Raw genomic sequence first — 16,795 nt, 5'->3', positions numbered from 1 at the left:
GAGACGTCAAAATTTTGCTTCAAACGCGTGCGTCGCAAAATAGTTTATAAATTCTTATGTGACATGTGACGGATGCCATTTAACCATAAAATTTTGTCAAACAATACAATCAACGCCTTTACTAATTAGTCCTTCGTTTTAGATAGCTATAAAATGTAATCAGCGTATTATTGATTTTCTGTCAAAATCTTAACGAGTTCAAGGTGAATTCCGAGTATTGTCCGATCAGGTTAACTCCGAGAAACCGAAAAAAGTAAATAAACAAGATGATTGAAAATAAATTGTTATATATATATTGCTTTCGCCAATGACGAATTTTAATCGCAAGCGGAAACTGTCATAATTATAAATTAACTGTTCACAAAATTTTTAATGAATTTTTGAAATAATAAGGCTTTCCTACCTGAGGAATAGATTACCTTTAGTTGTATTTGTCAAAACATTTAGGAGTTTTCGGTCCTCAATGACCTTCAATTTCGTTCTTTATTTGGCTTTTTTAACTTTTTATTTATTCGAGCGTCACTGTTGGGTCTTTGCTGACGAAATGTGTCAGACGCAAAAATATAAAATTCCAATCCCGATATCTAATGAGTTTATGACCTTAAATTCAGAAATTATTACGTGCATTTATTATTTCCATATTTTATGACGGATAAAAATCGCGAAATTATTTATTCCGATAGGCATTATCTGTTGATGGTTCTTTTCAGACAAGAAACAGTTTTATTATACAGTCTTTAAACAACTAGTTCGATCAAAGATGTTTTTTTGTAGAAAAAAAACAGCACTATTTATTTCCCCCTTAAATCAAGCTTATTGTTAATATAAGTGTTAAAATAGTTGTTGTTTGTTCTGCATTGGTACTGATTATTTGTTATATCGGATAGAATGCCTGAATGCAGCTAGGCTCGAAATTTCATTATACAATGTAACCATACGAGCGTATTCTTAACTTCTTATTTTTATGCCCCACCTACGATAGTAGAGGGGCATTATGTTTTCTGGTCTGTGCGTCCGTTCGTCCGTCCGTTCGTTCGTTCGTTCGTTCGTCTGTCCCACTTCAGGTTAAAGTTTTTGGTCAAGGTAGTTTTTGATGAAGTTGAAGTCCAATCGACTTCAAACTTGGTACACATGTTCCCTATGATATGATCTTTCTAATTTTAATGCCAAATTAGAGATTTTACCCCAATTTCACGGTCCACTGAACATAGAAAATGATAGTGCGAGTGGGGCATTCGTGTACTGAGGACACATTCTTGTTACTAAACTGTAATACTCTTTCTTCCACGCATTTATATGTAATTGTAAAACTCCACTTTGCAATTCTTTGCTTCTTTATTACAGTGCCTTGTAGCATTGGCCATTTCGCTTCAAATAATGAATGTCTGTCATGTAACAAAGGCACATATCAAGATCAAGATGGCCAAACGTTCTGTATGTCATGTCCTAAGGGAATGACTACAGAAGGAACGGACTCTGTTTCTATTGATGACTGTTGTGGTATGTATGATAAAACAAATATGAATTATTTTGCTTAGTTTTTCTCTGCTCTTTTAACATAACGACCTTATAAGCTCACTTCGCCTGCATTTTCTTTCAACACTTGGCATCAGTCGTCTGTCGTGTGTCACAGAAAGTCGTCGCTCTTCGTAAAACAATTAAAAAAAAAACTCCTGTAAATCCATTTGTTCAATTTGAATCAAACTCATCCATACTCATCATTTGAGTATCTTTGTCTAAAGAAGTGTACCATGGACCCCACCTGCCAACCAACATGGCTAACATGACTAAACATAGAACATTGGGGTATGCAGTCAAAGGAAGGATACTTTACTGTATTTGCATTTTTTGTTTTTCATCAGAATACCCATGATAGACAAATAAACACTATAGATAGCAAATAAAAATCAGAATAACGAAAACTACGAGTAAATAGTTTTGCAAATTTCATCAGTCGACACCTCATTAGAGTTTTTTTTCTTAAAATGATGATTTTACCCATTTTGAGTGTTTTGCCAAAAATTTCGAAAACTGGAACACAAATATACTATAGCTAGTAGTCACGTTTAAGAGAAAATATTATCAGCAAAACAAGATCTTCAAATAAGGCCTTAACATCAGGTGATTCATTTTCTTATATGACAATTTGCATGTTTGCCTATTTTGTGAACCATAAAAAAAAACTGATACACAAATCAAAAAGCCAAAATCAGCAACTAGTACAATGTGGTTATGTGATTCAAACATATATGATTGAATTGAAATGCCAATGGCTTACTTTTTCTGTGATTTTGACAAAGTTTAAAAAGATAGAAAGTGTAAAAAAAAAAAGGTGCCGACCGTAAAATATATTCAGTGAAACAAGTTAAACATAATAAAGATTTTTGGCAATAAGTCTATTCCTGTCTACATTGTTTGTATTGTGTATTGCTGAAGATGAAAGTAGACCTGTGTTGGCAACGCAGACAGACCTTTATGAGCTGTAGTAGTTTTTTCGGGGCGATTTTTTCTTAAAACATTTGAATTTTGCTGAGGAGAGTATTATACCGATGAATGGGAGTCAATTCTTACACATCAATTGGAAATCATTGGAGTGTTTTAATCTAGCAGTTACTTTAACAGTGACCAACATTTTAAATGTTGTTTATATTTGGTTATAACAAATGGATAAATTGACAAAAAAATACATAAAAAAATAACATTTTAAAAGATTCAAAAATCAAAAAAAGTAGAAAAGGTAGAAAATTAACATTCATTAATGTATTTAGCAATTTAACAATGGGTACAATTTGGGGTTACCAAGGTACATTTTATTACATTGGACCGACATTGTGACATCAGAGGCGTGTGAGGTATTTCATATTATCAAATAAAAGAGACATTAGATATTGAACAAAGTTCATGAAAACTTCTATACGGAATTTCTTATGAAAACTTTAAACGGTTTCTTCCTATTTTCGTGATAGCAATTTCATTCTTTTGTATGTTGTATATGACTTTGTTTCTTATATTTAAGTACCATTACCAATATCTGATGAAGATAATACTTGTGAGTATTTTTTTTAATATGTCTTTAATCTATAAACTCGTGTACATCTTTTTTAATACAACACACAGAGAAGTCTTTACATTTTTTTACCTTCAGGTGTTTTTTGAACCGACTGTGTAAGTGAATGGCTTTCATTTTAGTGAGCGTTATGGCGTGTCGTAAAATAATAAACAGCAATCATTACTATCAAAGCTTTTTGGTTATTAGGTAGTTCGTGACTGTTGAACAGTATATTAAATCCCGAAATATACACACAAGCTGAAGGTGCAGTCATTTAAAGCAATTCAAGTTTTTAAATGTTGATCTTATTAACAGTTAATTGATTAATCTGAGCAAATTATTTTTACCAGTACTAGAGCTTAGTGACAATTGACGCGTTGATTTTTTCACAATTAACTATTATATTAGAGCTTCAGATGTATATTGAACATGACAAGATCCATATCAACTAGTTTAAGCTTTAAGTAAGATTTATGTTTTTAAAGTACAAAAACAGATGCTGATGATACAATAAAAGTTATTTTATAATTTCATTTCAGTGAGCATTATCTTAGCAGTATGTACAAGTTGTACTATACTTGGTATTTTGGTGGGTGCTATTGTGTTGTATTGCAGACAAAAGGGGTATGTTAAATAATGTAGTATTTATTTACACATGCATTGTGGCAAATAAAACGATATGTTTTAAACTGCGGAAAATGCGATTTACATAAGTCAAAGAATCCATGAGAACACTAATTCTTCTTTCCGGAATAAGCAACATGTATTTTAGAATCGTAAAAAGTGCCATGCCATTCAATTTTTTGGACTTGCTCATATATACATTTTTCCTGATTAACCAGAACCAGGGCCTTAATTCAAAAACCTTCAAAAAGTGCATGATATCCTATAAAATATATTATAAAACCATGGGATATAAATCTAACAAATTCACTGACACCAATTTGTTTTCAATACTTAATATCTATGTAGGAATTGATTTGTATGACCCCGCAACGAAGTTGTCGGTGCCATATATTTTTACCCTTGTCCGTAAGTCCGAAATTCCGTAACTCCATCATTCCGAAATTCCGTCATTCCGAAATTCTGTCATTCTGTCATTCCGTCATTCCGCTAATTTTTGTTGAAATGACGGGCTTTGGACTTTGATAAATTGTTGAAAATCACAGTTATACGGACTTTTTTTTATATAAACTCTTTCAGATATTGGGATGAATTTTGGCATGTGAGTTAACCAAGATGAGTTACAGATCAAGTTTAAGTTTTGTTCCGCTCCGTTAATTTTGGCCAAAATTTACAACTTTGAAAATTGTTGAAAATCACAGTTAAACAGACTTTTTTTCTAAACGTCTTCACATTTTGAGCTGATTTTTGATATGTGAGACTACCATCATGTTTGTGTTCACATGTGTTATTGAAATTACAGATTTTTCAACTTTTTGAGACTGGGTCATTCGTGTCGCTTTGTCACCTCACTTATACATTAAAAAAAAATTTCTTAATATCAATTTCAACTAAGTTGGCTAGTTCTAGACAGGTTCAGAGATCGAGATACGTCAAACCTTACAATGTTCTATAAGTCAATAAATTCATTTAAGTATGTTAAGAAAATGTTAGTCGCCTTGCTAGTTCTAGTTTCCTTACGTCATAGACGGCATGAAGTTAACATGTTGCATTCCGACAACAAGGTTAGTAGTTTCGTGCATTGACAACGTGGTAGCCAAATGATGTATTTACTTATATAAATACCAATGATCGGCATGATATGATAAAAAATTGGAGGATTACGTTATTGACTACAGACATCATGGATAGTCTATAGAATTCATTTTTTAACTAGTTACAACAGCGGAAATAAGGTCAACGCGCAAGATATCAAGCCTATTGTATTTTCAAGATCTGCGATTATATATTAATTTACATACGACTTTGTTTTTTGTAGCTCGTATAAAATGAGCAATGTTTTTGATAGTGGCTGTATAATGGACGATGGCTGTTATAATATTAGTAAGCCTGTATTAGATCCAACAGCAATGTGAGTATACGATAAGAAACATGATGAGCATATTTAAATTACCAATACATGAACGTTACTCAATATATCAAAAGAAGTTCTTGAATAAAAAAGGAGTGTATGGAAAGTGCCAATTTTTTTTTTTTTTTTTAAACCATTATAGATAGAGAAAATCTGACAACTACACAAATGTTAAGAAAATAATAATTTTATTTTTAAAGAATTGCATAAATTTTGTGATGTTAATATATTGTAGTATTTCTAGTGTCGTTAAGTGATATACAACGTAAACCATCCAAATGTTTTTATCTGTTTGCCTCAAGACTATTTAATTATCTTTTCAGCTGTAAATTAAAAAAAGGACTTGTAACGATATTCTTTTATTTCAGAGCATCTATTGAAGGGTTTGATTTTGACACTATCACATTGGGAGTAAACTCTCCAAGTCCAGTTAACGATTCTTCTCCGCCAACAACACTGGAACAAGACGAATCGAAAATTGTTTCAAAGTTTGAAGGTAGTGATGAGGATGACAATGAGCAGTCAATCTTGTAGAGGGAATGTTGGACACCTGAATTTTTGAATGGCATTAAAGTTGATTGTTGATGATAAAATATATCACATCAGTTTGTAACAAATCTGTACTGTAGTTTGTGTTAATGTCATGAATAGTCTTTTTCTTTATAATGGATAGATATTTTAAATGTTTCTGTATTCAAATAGTTAATAAAAAGTTTCATTAAGACTTCATCTTGTCTTCGTGTCATAATTCATAAGTGCAGAAAAATATTCTTAGTAGAAAACAAACATACATTGCCATGGCAAAACAAATACGATGAAAAGACAAACAAAAGGACAAAACCCTATCATAGAAAACTGAAGACCTAACAATACGAATCCTACTTAAAACCTGGCGTGATCTCCGGTGCTCCGGAAGAATAACTGATACTGCTCCGTGCGTGAAACAGATTGTTTCGAAAAAAGGTACGTCACTTAAGAAGAAAATATGACAGGATAGTTTTTATGACAATTGGAACATATCTGTTGTCGTATTTGAAATTCAGTCAACCAACTCATAATAGCATGCGTAAATATATTCGAAAGGAATGAATTCAACTTCGCCACATTTCCTAATATAAGCAGCAACGCTCTGATCTACAAAGATGTTTCAAAAGTGTATTCTGTACAGTTTTGTTTGTTTGGGGGTTTTTTTGGAGGGGAGGGGGGTCTCTAAAAAAAATGTAGAAAAGTGTTTATCCATGACCACTCATAAAGTTTTAAAAAATCTTAGATTCCGAAGAAAAAAAAAAGCTATATAAACCAACTACAGTATAATGAAATTGTTTGTATTTTACCTCTGCTGATTAAACCCGAGTTTACAAGGTTATTCATTTGGTATATTAAGACACTCTTATGCGGTCCCTAATATTTTTTTTCAGTGTAAATTTACCAATCGTCAAGAGTCAATACGAACAAAACAATATCAGGAGTCCAGTTCATAGTGAGTGGAGGAATCGTTGTCGGTATGAATGTCCGTGTAAATGACTTGGAAAATGTCTATGAACATTTCAAATATAACGGAATTTGATGAGACTGTCATCGAAGTGAGAGGGTTAGCGCTATAAAACCAGGTTTAATCCACCCTTTTCTACATTTGAGAATGTCTGTACCAAGTCAGGAATATGACAGTTCTTGTCCATTCGTTTTTGATGCGTTTTGTTATTTGATTTTTCCATGTGATTATGGACTTTCCAAATTGATTTTCCTCTAAGTTCAGTATTTTTGTGATTTTACTTTTTAATGCGACCCAAACTATATAAAATTGGAATGTATTCACCCAACATGCATTCATCTTTTTCTAAAGTTTTTTACTTCAGTATTATTAGTATAACACGGTTTTGTCTTTGGGTTAATGACTTGTTAAACACCATAATATATATGGGTAGGGTTGAGTAAACACAAACATTTTGAACCCCGCCGCATGTTGATGTTCCTATCCCAAATCAGATGTCAGTAGTTTATAGGGTGTCGTTAGTTCATGTTGGTCATATTTTTGGTAAGTTGTATAGTTATGAATTAGGCCGTTACTTGTTTTCTCGTTTGAATTTGTACATGTCGGGACATTTGAAGGTACCAGTCTTGTATTACAACTCCAGTTTCCGGTGCATGTCAAAACATGGAGGGAAACAAAACAGTGCCTTTTTTCTGAATTTTTTTCTGAACTCAATTTTTTCTGTTTGATTATAGGTTTATGCTGAATTGAAACATATATATAGACTTTTAAAAAATCTTGCATCTTTTGATATCAACCCAGGAAAGTGGAAGGATATCATGTTTACTGGAAGTGGTGCGGCCAAGTAAATACAGCAAACAGAAAGTAGAAAAATAATGTTTTGACTTTAGGGTTACGTAACTTTTTATTTTTCGTGGCAAGACCCACTTTTTTTTCGATTAAATCACAATTTCACATTAGTACATACATGATATGAACATGAATTTTTTTTTCTATGTAGCATTTTTATTTTATTTTATTTCAAAGATCAGCTGTTTAACATGTAAGCCTATGGAGCAGTCAATTACAAGACTGCAACCTGAAGGCCGACTATACGGTATGGTACGGAATGAGATCTCTACTGAGTGGAGTAATTCATAGTGATTGAACCTCATTAATGAAACTCATTGATGAAAATACTTGGGAATAGAAAAGTAAAATGGAAAACAAATATCAAATGAATGTGCAGTAAACGTGAAAATGTTTGTATAAGCAGCTCATATATTTTTATTTTGTGTCATACACGTAAAATTGAGAATGGAAATGGAGTATATGTCAAAGAGACAAAAACCCGACCAAAGGGCAGATAACAGACGAAGCTTTAACAAAGCGGTAAAATCACTCTACCCAGAGGTGGGCATCAGCTGAAGGCCCTTAACAAAAAATCTATACTATATCTTCTTTCTTATAGTTCAGTGAAAATAGACGTCATACTAAACTCCAAAACATATGAAATTAAAAACAATAGGGCTACAAAGAATACTCTTACTAAACATGCTAAAGACTGGTTGATTGTTTTGGTTTTTCATCATCATGTGTTTATTGCTTTCAGTAAAACAAATAAAAAAGGAGGTGTCCCTTGTTTAACTCTGTTTTTTACAAAATATGATCAAGTGTCACTGCGACGTTTCCAAATGACTTAATTCTCTAACTTCCATCGTATTGGTGTTAGTCTGAAGTAAGAAAATATCTACTATTACTAACTAATCAAAAAACAATGATTTGCTTAAAATTGCTTGCTTCCCAACTAATACATTGATGTGGTATGTGAAGTTAAACTAAACAAACTTAGATTTTTTGTTTCAAACTACCCACAAAAGTATTCTAAACTATGAGATTATAATAATAGTCCTCTTTTAATTCAACAAACACTATAATATGGTGATGTAAACATTTATTCGTGTTAATGGTACAACAATCCTTGTACTCAAATCTGAGTCAGTTGCCAACATATCTTCCATACTATCACAAGGGAAAGTTTATATTGAAATGTGGAAAATTCATATCACATATTTTAATAACATCAACTAAGTGATACATTATAAACAAAAATATAATGCAATTTAGCTTTAGTTATTATTTTACATATAATATATAAATTATCAACTTCTAATAACATGACAAACCAGGGACTATTCTAGGGAAGGAGAGGAATATAAATAGTCATACAATAAATTAATTGTTACCAATATAAAAGATTTTCTATGTACAATTTCATAAAACAATTTCAGTACACTGAATTCTTACGGTTGTCTTTGTCAATTGGTAAAAGATAAATATCGTAAATTTCTATATAATTACAACTTTTTGAAATTTTGAAAAAGCAACAAATGTTTGTAAATAGATTTGAAATGTTTTATCCTGCATGAAGAATGAAAGGACTGCCTGGAATATCTTCATCTCCATATTTTACAACTAATGTATGGTCTCCGACCTCCTGTACTTTGAAACTGACAGTGAATTCAGTTTTTGTGTTTTTCTTGACCAACAGCTCGGGTTCTGCAATTCCACTTGGTGAAATCATTCCAACCATAAGCATTGCTGCTCCTAAAGTAAATACGTTTATAACTTTAAATGGCATGTAAAACCGTTTTTAATTGTTAAAATAATGTACAATTCACTTAAAATCATTAATTATTTTATATTCAATCTGTAGTGGATTAACAAAGGTAAATATATAAGTACACCACATAAATAGTTTGAAAACTGAGAAGTATTTCATATTACAAATTATTGTATAGCTGTGTGTGTTTGGTCTTTTTTCAATCATATAATGAATAATGATCTCTATTCTTTCAAAAATTAATGCATTTCCAGCTGATGGCAATATATCAATGATATACTTTCAAAAACTGATAAACAGAGTTTAATGGAATATTAATAACCGAATGCGGGTCGTTTGATTTGAAAACAATCGTTATTTGTGCAAGTAGAAAGATACCACACAAAAAATATCGGCGTTAAGTTGAAATGCTATGAAGAAATAACCGCTTTTCTGTAGAAAATCAATAAAAGCTTTAATTTGTCTTTCAAATCCCAATCCAAGATGAGATGTATAATTTACCTTCTCTAGAAAAGTAAGTGCAAACTTTGTAGTGTGATTATTATGTGTTGACTGAACTTTTAAGACGCAAGAAATGAGCGTAAACATCTTTTAAAAAGTAAACAGAATAACAAACGATTTGTAATTCTGTTGAAAGAACACATATCCTTACCAGCGTCCTTTACATCAACGGTAAAGCTTTGTAGACGGCCAGGAACTGCCTTTTTGAGTCCTGGACCACGAACAACAACTCGTCCTGCGTCACCTTTGAATCTTGCTAGTGATTTTTGACCTGGTTGTTTCTCGACTGTTTCAACCACCATGGTACTCTGTTCATTCACTGGAGATGCCTTACGTCCAGAACCTGTAGACAATAACAAATAAAAAATTATAACTTAATATTATGATTTACTCAATAATCAATAGCAAAAATAATAATGATTTGAATAATAACAAATAATGTAAAGAGATAAAGCGAACACTTTTAATGTCCAATCTCTGTGTTTCGGTGTGTTCCCATACACAGTGTTTTCATTTTCAGCAGCTTTCAGTTGTCTTTGCCAAAAAATAGCATTAAAGTAACTTTAGATATTATTGTAAAGTACCCTTTTCATATTGTAAGGAAAATTGCTTTGATGATGAACTGTTTAAATCTATGATATGCAATACGAATGGGGTTGGATATAGTGTAGAATATCAGTAGGGTAATCGGGGTTGCAACTATTATGTTAAAAATACACTAATGTTAAAAAGGTGATAGACAATTAAAATTTTAAGATATTTGCCTACTTTTTATAAATGTGTCAATAATTATTAAATTTCATCATCTAAACAACAATCAATGATACACTATACAACTAAAAGCTAGTTTAGGGTTATGATTTTGTAATAGATAGTAAATGTTAGTTGAATGTACACAAAATTAGTAAAATATATTTGCTAAACAGAAATCTAAATAAAAAAATCAATAAACGATTAAACCCTATTCATTATACACTCTTCTGTAAGTTTGAGAGAAAATAAAACTATTTTTAATGACTTATTCGTGTGAAATTGGTAGGTTGTCTAAAAATTAAAAAATGAACCCAACACAGCATTATAATAAACTTGAAAAAAAGGAATTACCGTTTTCTTTATTTGCATTCAGTAGTGTATTCTAAACAGAAGTACATGTAAAAACAACAAAACAAGACAAGAGGAGGTGGGTAAACAATAAAACACGCAACACAAAGCAACACAAAGCAACAGTTTTAAGAGTTAAGGGAAGATAAATTGACTAAAACTAGCAATTAAACGCTTGGTCTAAAACAAGACTGTTAAGAGCTTTCAAATTGGATATTTATCATAAGAGAAATTGGAAAAGCTGATACTATTATTAAACTCATCATAGATACCAGGATTAACTGTCTTTTATTACTATAAATAACGTCTGAGAACGTTTTATATATATAATATTCATTGAAATTTGAACGTAATTATTTTTTTGAATAAATAAGATAAGCATTAATTGCGGTATAAAAGAAGCGATAAGCAACACAAGTAACATACTTTATTAGATGTTATAAAGAATAATGTTAAAACGGATCAAAAGGTGATCGCATTTCTTTGTTAGGTTATGAATAAACTACTTGCACCTAAGAATTATGTTTACTAAATGCTGACAGATAGCGAACAATACATGACAATGTTTATGACAAGGACTTTTGCTGACCACATATATATTGCGCAATAATTATAATTATTATATCTCGCATGATGCATGTAATATGATTAAGTTTGTTTCATAAAGTTTCCATTGTAATTGAGCTATAGCTGTTATAGTTATGACCATTTATTTAGGTTCCTGTCAATTATAAAGATTGTGCAGCTCTGAGGAATGATGGAATGTATTTGATGGATTCAGAACAGTACAACCTCGAAAATAGAATGGTAGGAACGTAAACAAAGATAGTTCCCTGGCTTGACATATCAAATATCACAAATAATTCGATATTTCAATTAATAAGTAATTTTGTTCCTGATTGTTAAGAAATAAAACGTTTTACACAGTTTATCATATTTAGAAGAGATTTCAAGGTAAAATAATTATTATAATATTTTACTGCAAACTTTAATAATTAAAAGCAATATTCGTATTTTTCAGAGAAGACATGAACATTTCCAAACAATTACTTGTGATACAATCCGTTCTGTCAAACCAGAGTTTCAAATTATTGTTTTATTTTGTACAGCAATAGAAATTTGTGTACCTTACCAGGAGCAGCTGAGGAAAAATACAATAATTGGCAATAATATGTTTTATATTGAAAATACACAATACTTAAATTTCCTTGTGTATACCATCATCATTTTAACAAATCCATTTCTTTCACCGAAAACAATTTCCTCAATTTTTTTTCTGACCTGTTTTTCGATGACCTTATGATTTTTCAATATACTTGATTTTAACATACATGGTTTATTCAAAGAATGTTAATACATATTTGCATCTCTGCATATCCATCAACATAATTTCATTTATGTACATGTGAATTATCCGGCAACATCTTTAATTGATAAATAATTGATGTTGCATTGGAAAATTTCCCCCAAAAAAATGTCAACCCCAAAATCGTCTGTACACAGATATTTGGTTTTTAAGTCATCAAGTTATCTGTCTGGAGACGAATATATATGAATGACTATGTACGTCTTTATCTGACTACAATGCGCCTAGCATGTAAACCATAAAACCACTACACCAGATTTAGTTCTCATACGAGGAAGTAAAATATGCAAATTGCCCGAAATGTCCTTTTCTATTAAAAATAAACCTCAACGGACTAGGATTGAATAATGGATAATTGATGAGGAAGATTTAAGCAAAAAACCTGTCATATTTACAAACCAAAAAAGCCAAACTGAATAGCTTATGATCAGTTAAAGGTGTTTTTTGCATCAAATATTCCAAAATATCAGTGCATCACTTGCACAGTATGCCAAAATCCGGTGCATTGCTAGTACCGTACCTTGCCCCTCCTCTTTTCCCTCTTCCTCGTAAGGATTTTTCATTGATCCACCAAAAGAAAATAAAGATTTAAATCTAATTAATATTACAATCAACTATTGCATTATGACCATGCGTGGAGCATTTATGTTTTGGTATACTGTCTTCCGGGCTTTGGCTTGACCGATGCTTATTCTTTTATTTTTATTTCATTTAATATTCTGCAAAAGTTGAAGAATGTTTTTTCAATCTATGATTTAAGGGTTTTTGGTAAAAGTACTACAGTTATGTGTACTACTAAAAATATATTCATATATAAAACCAAAATTGATATCTTTTCATATTGACAATAAATGAACATTAGGAAACAAATTGTAAACGGTTCAACCGCATCCTGTGTCCTACTTCCTTTTACATATGTCAGTCTTAAACTTTGATGGTGATTGACAAAGAATCATTAAAATAGTGGAGAAGCTTATTTTTATGTTTTAAAACATTCAATGTTATTACAAAATTGTTTTATGTCTACATCTTTAACTTTAGAAGTTATCTGAATGATAACCGCAAAAATGTCTATCGTTTCTCATGAAAATACGAAAAATGGATAAACAAGTACGTCTTCTGCTCATATATAAAAGCTTCTTTCAGTTTCATTGTATTTTTAAAAAGTTCGAATAAATTGATATCTATAATAACTTTGAGCTCAGACTAAACATTAATGCCGACAACAATGGAACTTATGTTTGCTATATCTGTATCCCTCGACAAATTGTCACATGCTGGACAAAAAATAAACAATCAGAAACACCTACTTATATTTCTCACTGGTGTTTACTTAAAAGATAAATAGTTCAGCTTATGTAAGATATCAAAACAATTGTTTCGAGGTAAATTCATCACAATCCCTCCCTAAAAAGTCTAGGTTGTCATTTCTTTAAGGAATTGATTAAAATCTACATTAAATGCAATAATACTACTTAGAAATAACAAAAATAGTTTACCTGTGATTTCAGTAATATATGGACTTCCGGCTATATTAATATTTCCATATTTAATAGAAATGAGGTATTTTCCTGGAGAAAATGGAGTGTAGCTGAACTCATAACCATCGTCCACTTCTTTACAGCTTAGGGCTACCTTGGATGGACCGTCAATAGTGAGAGCCAGGTAACCTGATCCTGCTCCAGCCGTTCTGACCGTAAATTTGTTCTTTGCACCTATATTACAGAACAGTACAAAGTCAGTAATGATGTTGACAAATTATATTGCAAACAAGGTTCAAAAGGTAATTATGAATTGATGAAGATATTATAGTTAAACACTTTTCAGGGAATGAACAAATACAATAGAATATGAAGAACTGTTGTGGTGCTAACTACACCATACCTTTAGATTATATACATTTTTATTTGAACATATATTTTGAAGAACTATGCATTTCATTAATACGAGGCATATACTAAATACATATTTTGTTGTTATTTAAATATAACCTTAAAAAACAACGTTTTTCACATTGAACTGTTGCATATGAGTACAAACTAGCTGCTACTCAACATCGTAACATGAGTACATTGATTTTCCGGTAAAAAAAACAGTTACTTACATTTCTTCTGCATATTGGTTTCCCCGTTTCTGTCTATATTTCATGTCACCATGCATTATTTGAATAAGAGTCTAAATATTGACGTCATCATTGACACAAATATATTTGAAACAGTTTTTTAAGTTTTGCTATACAAAAAATAGTCATGCAATAATCATAATTTAAAAGCATTATTGTTTTCATCATTGGTGATCTCCTCCTCAAAGCTTACATTTTGAATTTAAATATATAAATATAATAGTCCCTAAACCTACCCCTAGCCCTAACTTTTACGTTAAAGTTTGATTACAATTTGATCAGCCTAAATTGACCTAATATAGTGTTGACGGTTCAAGTACTCTGTACTGTTAGATGCTCTAGAACGTTCTAACGTTTTGGCCTCTCAAACTTTTGTTATACAGCATACCAAATATGGTAATTCCAGTAAAACCTTTTCATGCACACTGAAATCAGTATTGCAGTTTATAGTTTACAACAGATACATAATCGATTGATGCATGCAAATGGTCTCTCGTATTCAATCGTGATAGCTGAATTAATAAGATTCGTTTTTACTTCTATTATTTGTCTTTTTACTTTATGATAGATTGTTATCATTCGGCCAAATGGTTTTGTTTTTTCATTGCAATAGAGGAAATATGATCTTGTCAAGATAAACAAATGATTTTTCTAGAGAGATGATACCTATTATATTTAAATAGCTGTATGGATATACATGTATCATTGAACTATTCTGATAAGAAGTTGTCTCTTACATTTTTTTCAGTATTTAAATTCTTTAGCGCATTGGTAAAATACAAAAGCGTAGAAATTTACGATATCTTAAGATATAAATACAAATTTAAGCATATATATTGAAGAAATTCTGTTTTTTCTGAGAGGCAAGGAAATGGTATTTTGGCGATAAATTGAATTTGCAATTATCGCGAGATAACCATTGCCCGATGGAAGCCAATTTCACTTTCACATATATATATTTTTCCACTTTTGAGATATTCAGTAGTTAAGTAAAATATTTAACATATATTATAATTCTGTATTTTTGACCATCTTTCTGAAAGTAAATCTACGGTTACTAACACTGAAAATACTAAACCTATTTAAAAATGACAATTTTCTCACTTACATTGTCAATTTATTAGTATATCTTTGCGTGGAATATTTTTCATTTTGTGATTATTATATCTATCTAAAGTCTTATGATTTTAAACTGGTCTCAAATTTCTGAATATATGCTGAATTTGCTCTTTGAGTATGTAAACCTGATCTTTTTGAACGGTTATGTTCTTTCGATCCCTTCCTTTTAAAACGTGTTCGCCATGCCCGTGTCTGTAGTGACGTTTTATATATGTATACCTGGTAAAATACCAAGTCAGTGATTTCGTGACCATAGATGTTTCAAAACATTTTACTGAATTATTTCATAGATAAAAATATTTGGTTGGGAAATTTGGCTAAACCTGTGTAGAATGCTTATTAAAATCGGGACATTTCATCTTTCAATTTTACAAGGATGTTCTTTATAGAACCCGTCAATTAAGATAAGACCTATGTTAACTCATTGATTCTTTGGATAAACTTATTCTTAAAATTTAACACGGTGACCGTAGAAAAAATCCTAAAACATTGTTTGTATCGGTGCTTACATTGAATTTACTTTAACTGACTCAAAAACATACCACATGTGAAAGTGATTTGACTTCAACAATCAGATCAAACTATGATATACAATACTTATTTATTCCAAGGAAATATGTTTACTTACCAGTCTTTCCATGTTCAAGACCTTCACCATTGGCACAGACCATAGCTGGATCAGCTGCAGCTGAACCCACCATGACGGCAAAAGGACTGTCAGGAATATGGTGATCATCTAGTTTTATGTCAATATAGTGAACCCCATTTTCCTTTGGAATATATCTAATTGCGTATATTCCGTCATCCATTTCTTGTACGAAACAGTCCTCATGACCGCCAGATGGGGTTCGTAAGTATGCGTGTAAACGACCCTTTGCACCATTGTATGAAACTGTAAATGTGGATGCCTTGTCGACCTGAATTTATGATATAAATGATTATTTTGGTTTCATTGTTCATGCAATTACACAGACGTACAAGTTAAATGCTCATTTATTACAAGGTATTGTAAATGTCCATTTCTAGATCTAGAATTAAAGCAGATTCAGTAGTGTTAAATTCGGCATTTAATGTTCACTCTAAGATGTAAAAGCAATGGGGCAAATGAGAATTGATACTAGTAACTATCGGGCTATAGCCATGGATACAGTTTAATAATAAATTTCAAATTTGCACTTTTCTGTAATAAAGAACACTGATCAAGATATAGCTTCTTTATTCAATCATATGTTTATCAACTATCTTTTTAAGGTAACCCATTAAGTAAAATATACCAAGTTTGTTGCGTCCAATAATGAAATCTAGAAAGAAGGACCTAGTTGCAAGACTAAGATGGCGACCAAAATAAGCGTTAACGGAAGAAGTCAATACATTGTACTTAGTATAAAAGACAAATATTAAAAAGGAA

The 16,795-nt window shown here is 31.2% G+C and overlaps 2 protein-coding genes across 9 annotated transcripts in view; one reads left to right on the top strand and one right to left on the bottom strand.

The window, feature by feature from the left end:
* LOC139489736 (sushi, von Willebrand factor type A, EGF and pentraxin domain-containing protein 1-like) overlaps positions 1-5,813 on the top strand; it is an 87,991-nt gene extending 82,178 nt beyond the window's left edge. For all 3 annotated transcript variants that reach the window (XM_071276494.1, XM_071276495.1, XM_071276493.1), the window contains exons 24-28: positions 1,345-1,500; positions 3,017-3,049; positions 3,589-3,673; positions 4,992-5,084; positions 5,453-5,813. In XM_071276494.1, the coding sequence (XP_071132595.1) occupies positions 1,345-1,500; positions 3,017-3,049; positions 3,589-3,673; positions 4,992-5,084; positions 5,453-5,618 (533 nt within the window). In that variant the 3' untranslated portion in view covers positions 5,619-5,813. The remainder of the gene's footprint in view (positions 1-1,344; positions 1,501-3,016; positions 3,050-3,588; positions 3,674-4,991; positions 5,085-5,452) is intronic.
* A 2,679-nt stretch (positions 5,814-8,492) lies between these two features.
* The window catches only part of LOC139489729 (filamin-A-like), a 62,695-nt gene continuing 54,392 nt past the window's right edge, over positions 8,493-16,795 (bottom strand). For 3 of the 6 annotated variants that reach the window (XM_071276481.1, XM_071276483.1, XM_071276484.1), the window contains exons 13-17: positions 16,016-16,304; positions 13,647-13,861; positions 12,667-12,718; positions 9,831-10,022; positions 8,493-9,162 (exon numbers count right to left, since the gene is read on the bottom strand). In XM_071276481.1, coding sequence (XP_071132582.1) covers positions 8,972-9,162; positions 9,831-10,022; positions 12,667-12,718; positions 13,647-13,861; positions 16,016-16,304 — 939 coding nt within the window. In that variant the 3' untranslated portion in view covers positions 8,493-8,971. Of the gene's footprint in view, positions 9,163-9,830; positions 10,023-12,666; positions 12,719-13,645; positions 13,862-16,015; positions 16,305-16,795 lie in introns of all 6 variants that reach the window. The other 3 variants (XM_071276482.1, XM_071276485.1, XM_071276486.1) reach the window with 1 other exon arrangement.

The sequence above is a fragment of the Mytilus edulis genome, chromosome 9, assembly GCF_963676685.1.
Source record: "Mytilus edulis chromosome 9, xbMytEdul2.2, whole genome shotgun sequence".
Classification (NCBI taxonomy): domain Eukaryota; kingdom Metazoa; phylum Mollusca; class Bivalvia; order Mytilida; family Mytilidae; genus Mytilus; species Mytilus edulis.
The sequence above is the reverse complement of the archived record's forward strand: the minus strand, read 5'-3'. Positions and strand labels throughout refer to the sequence as shown.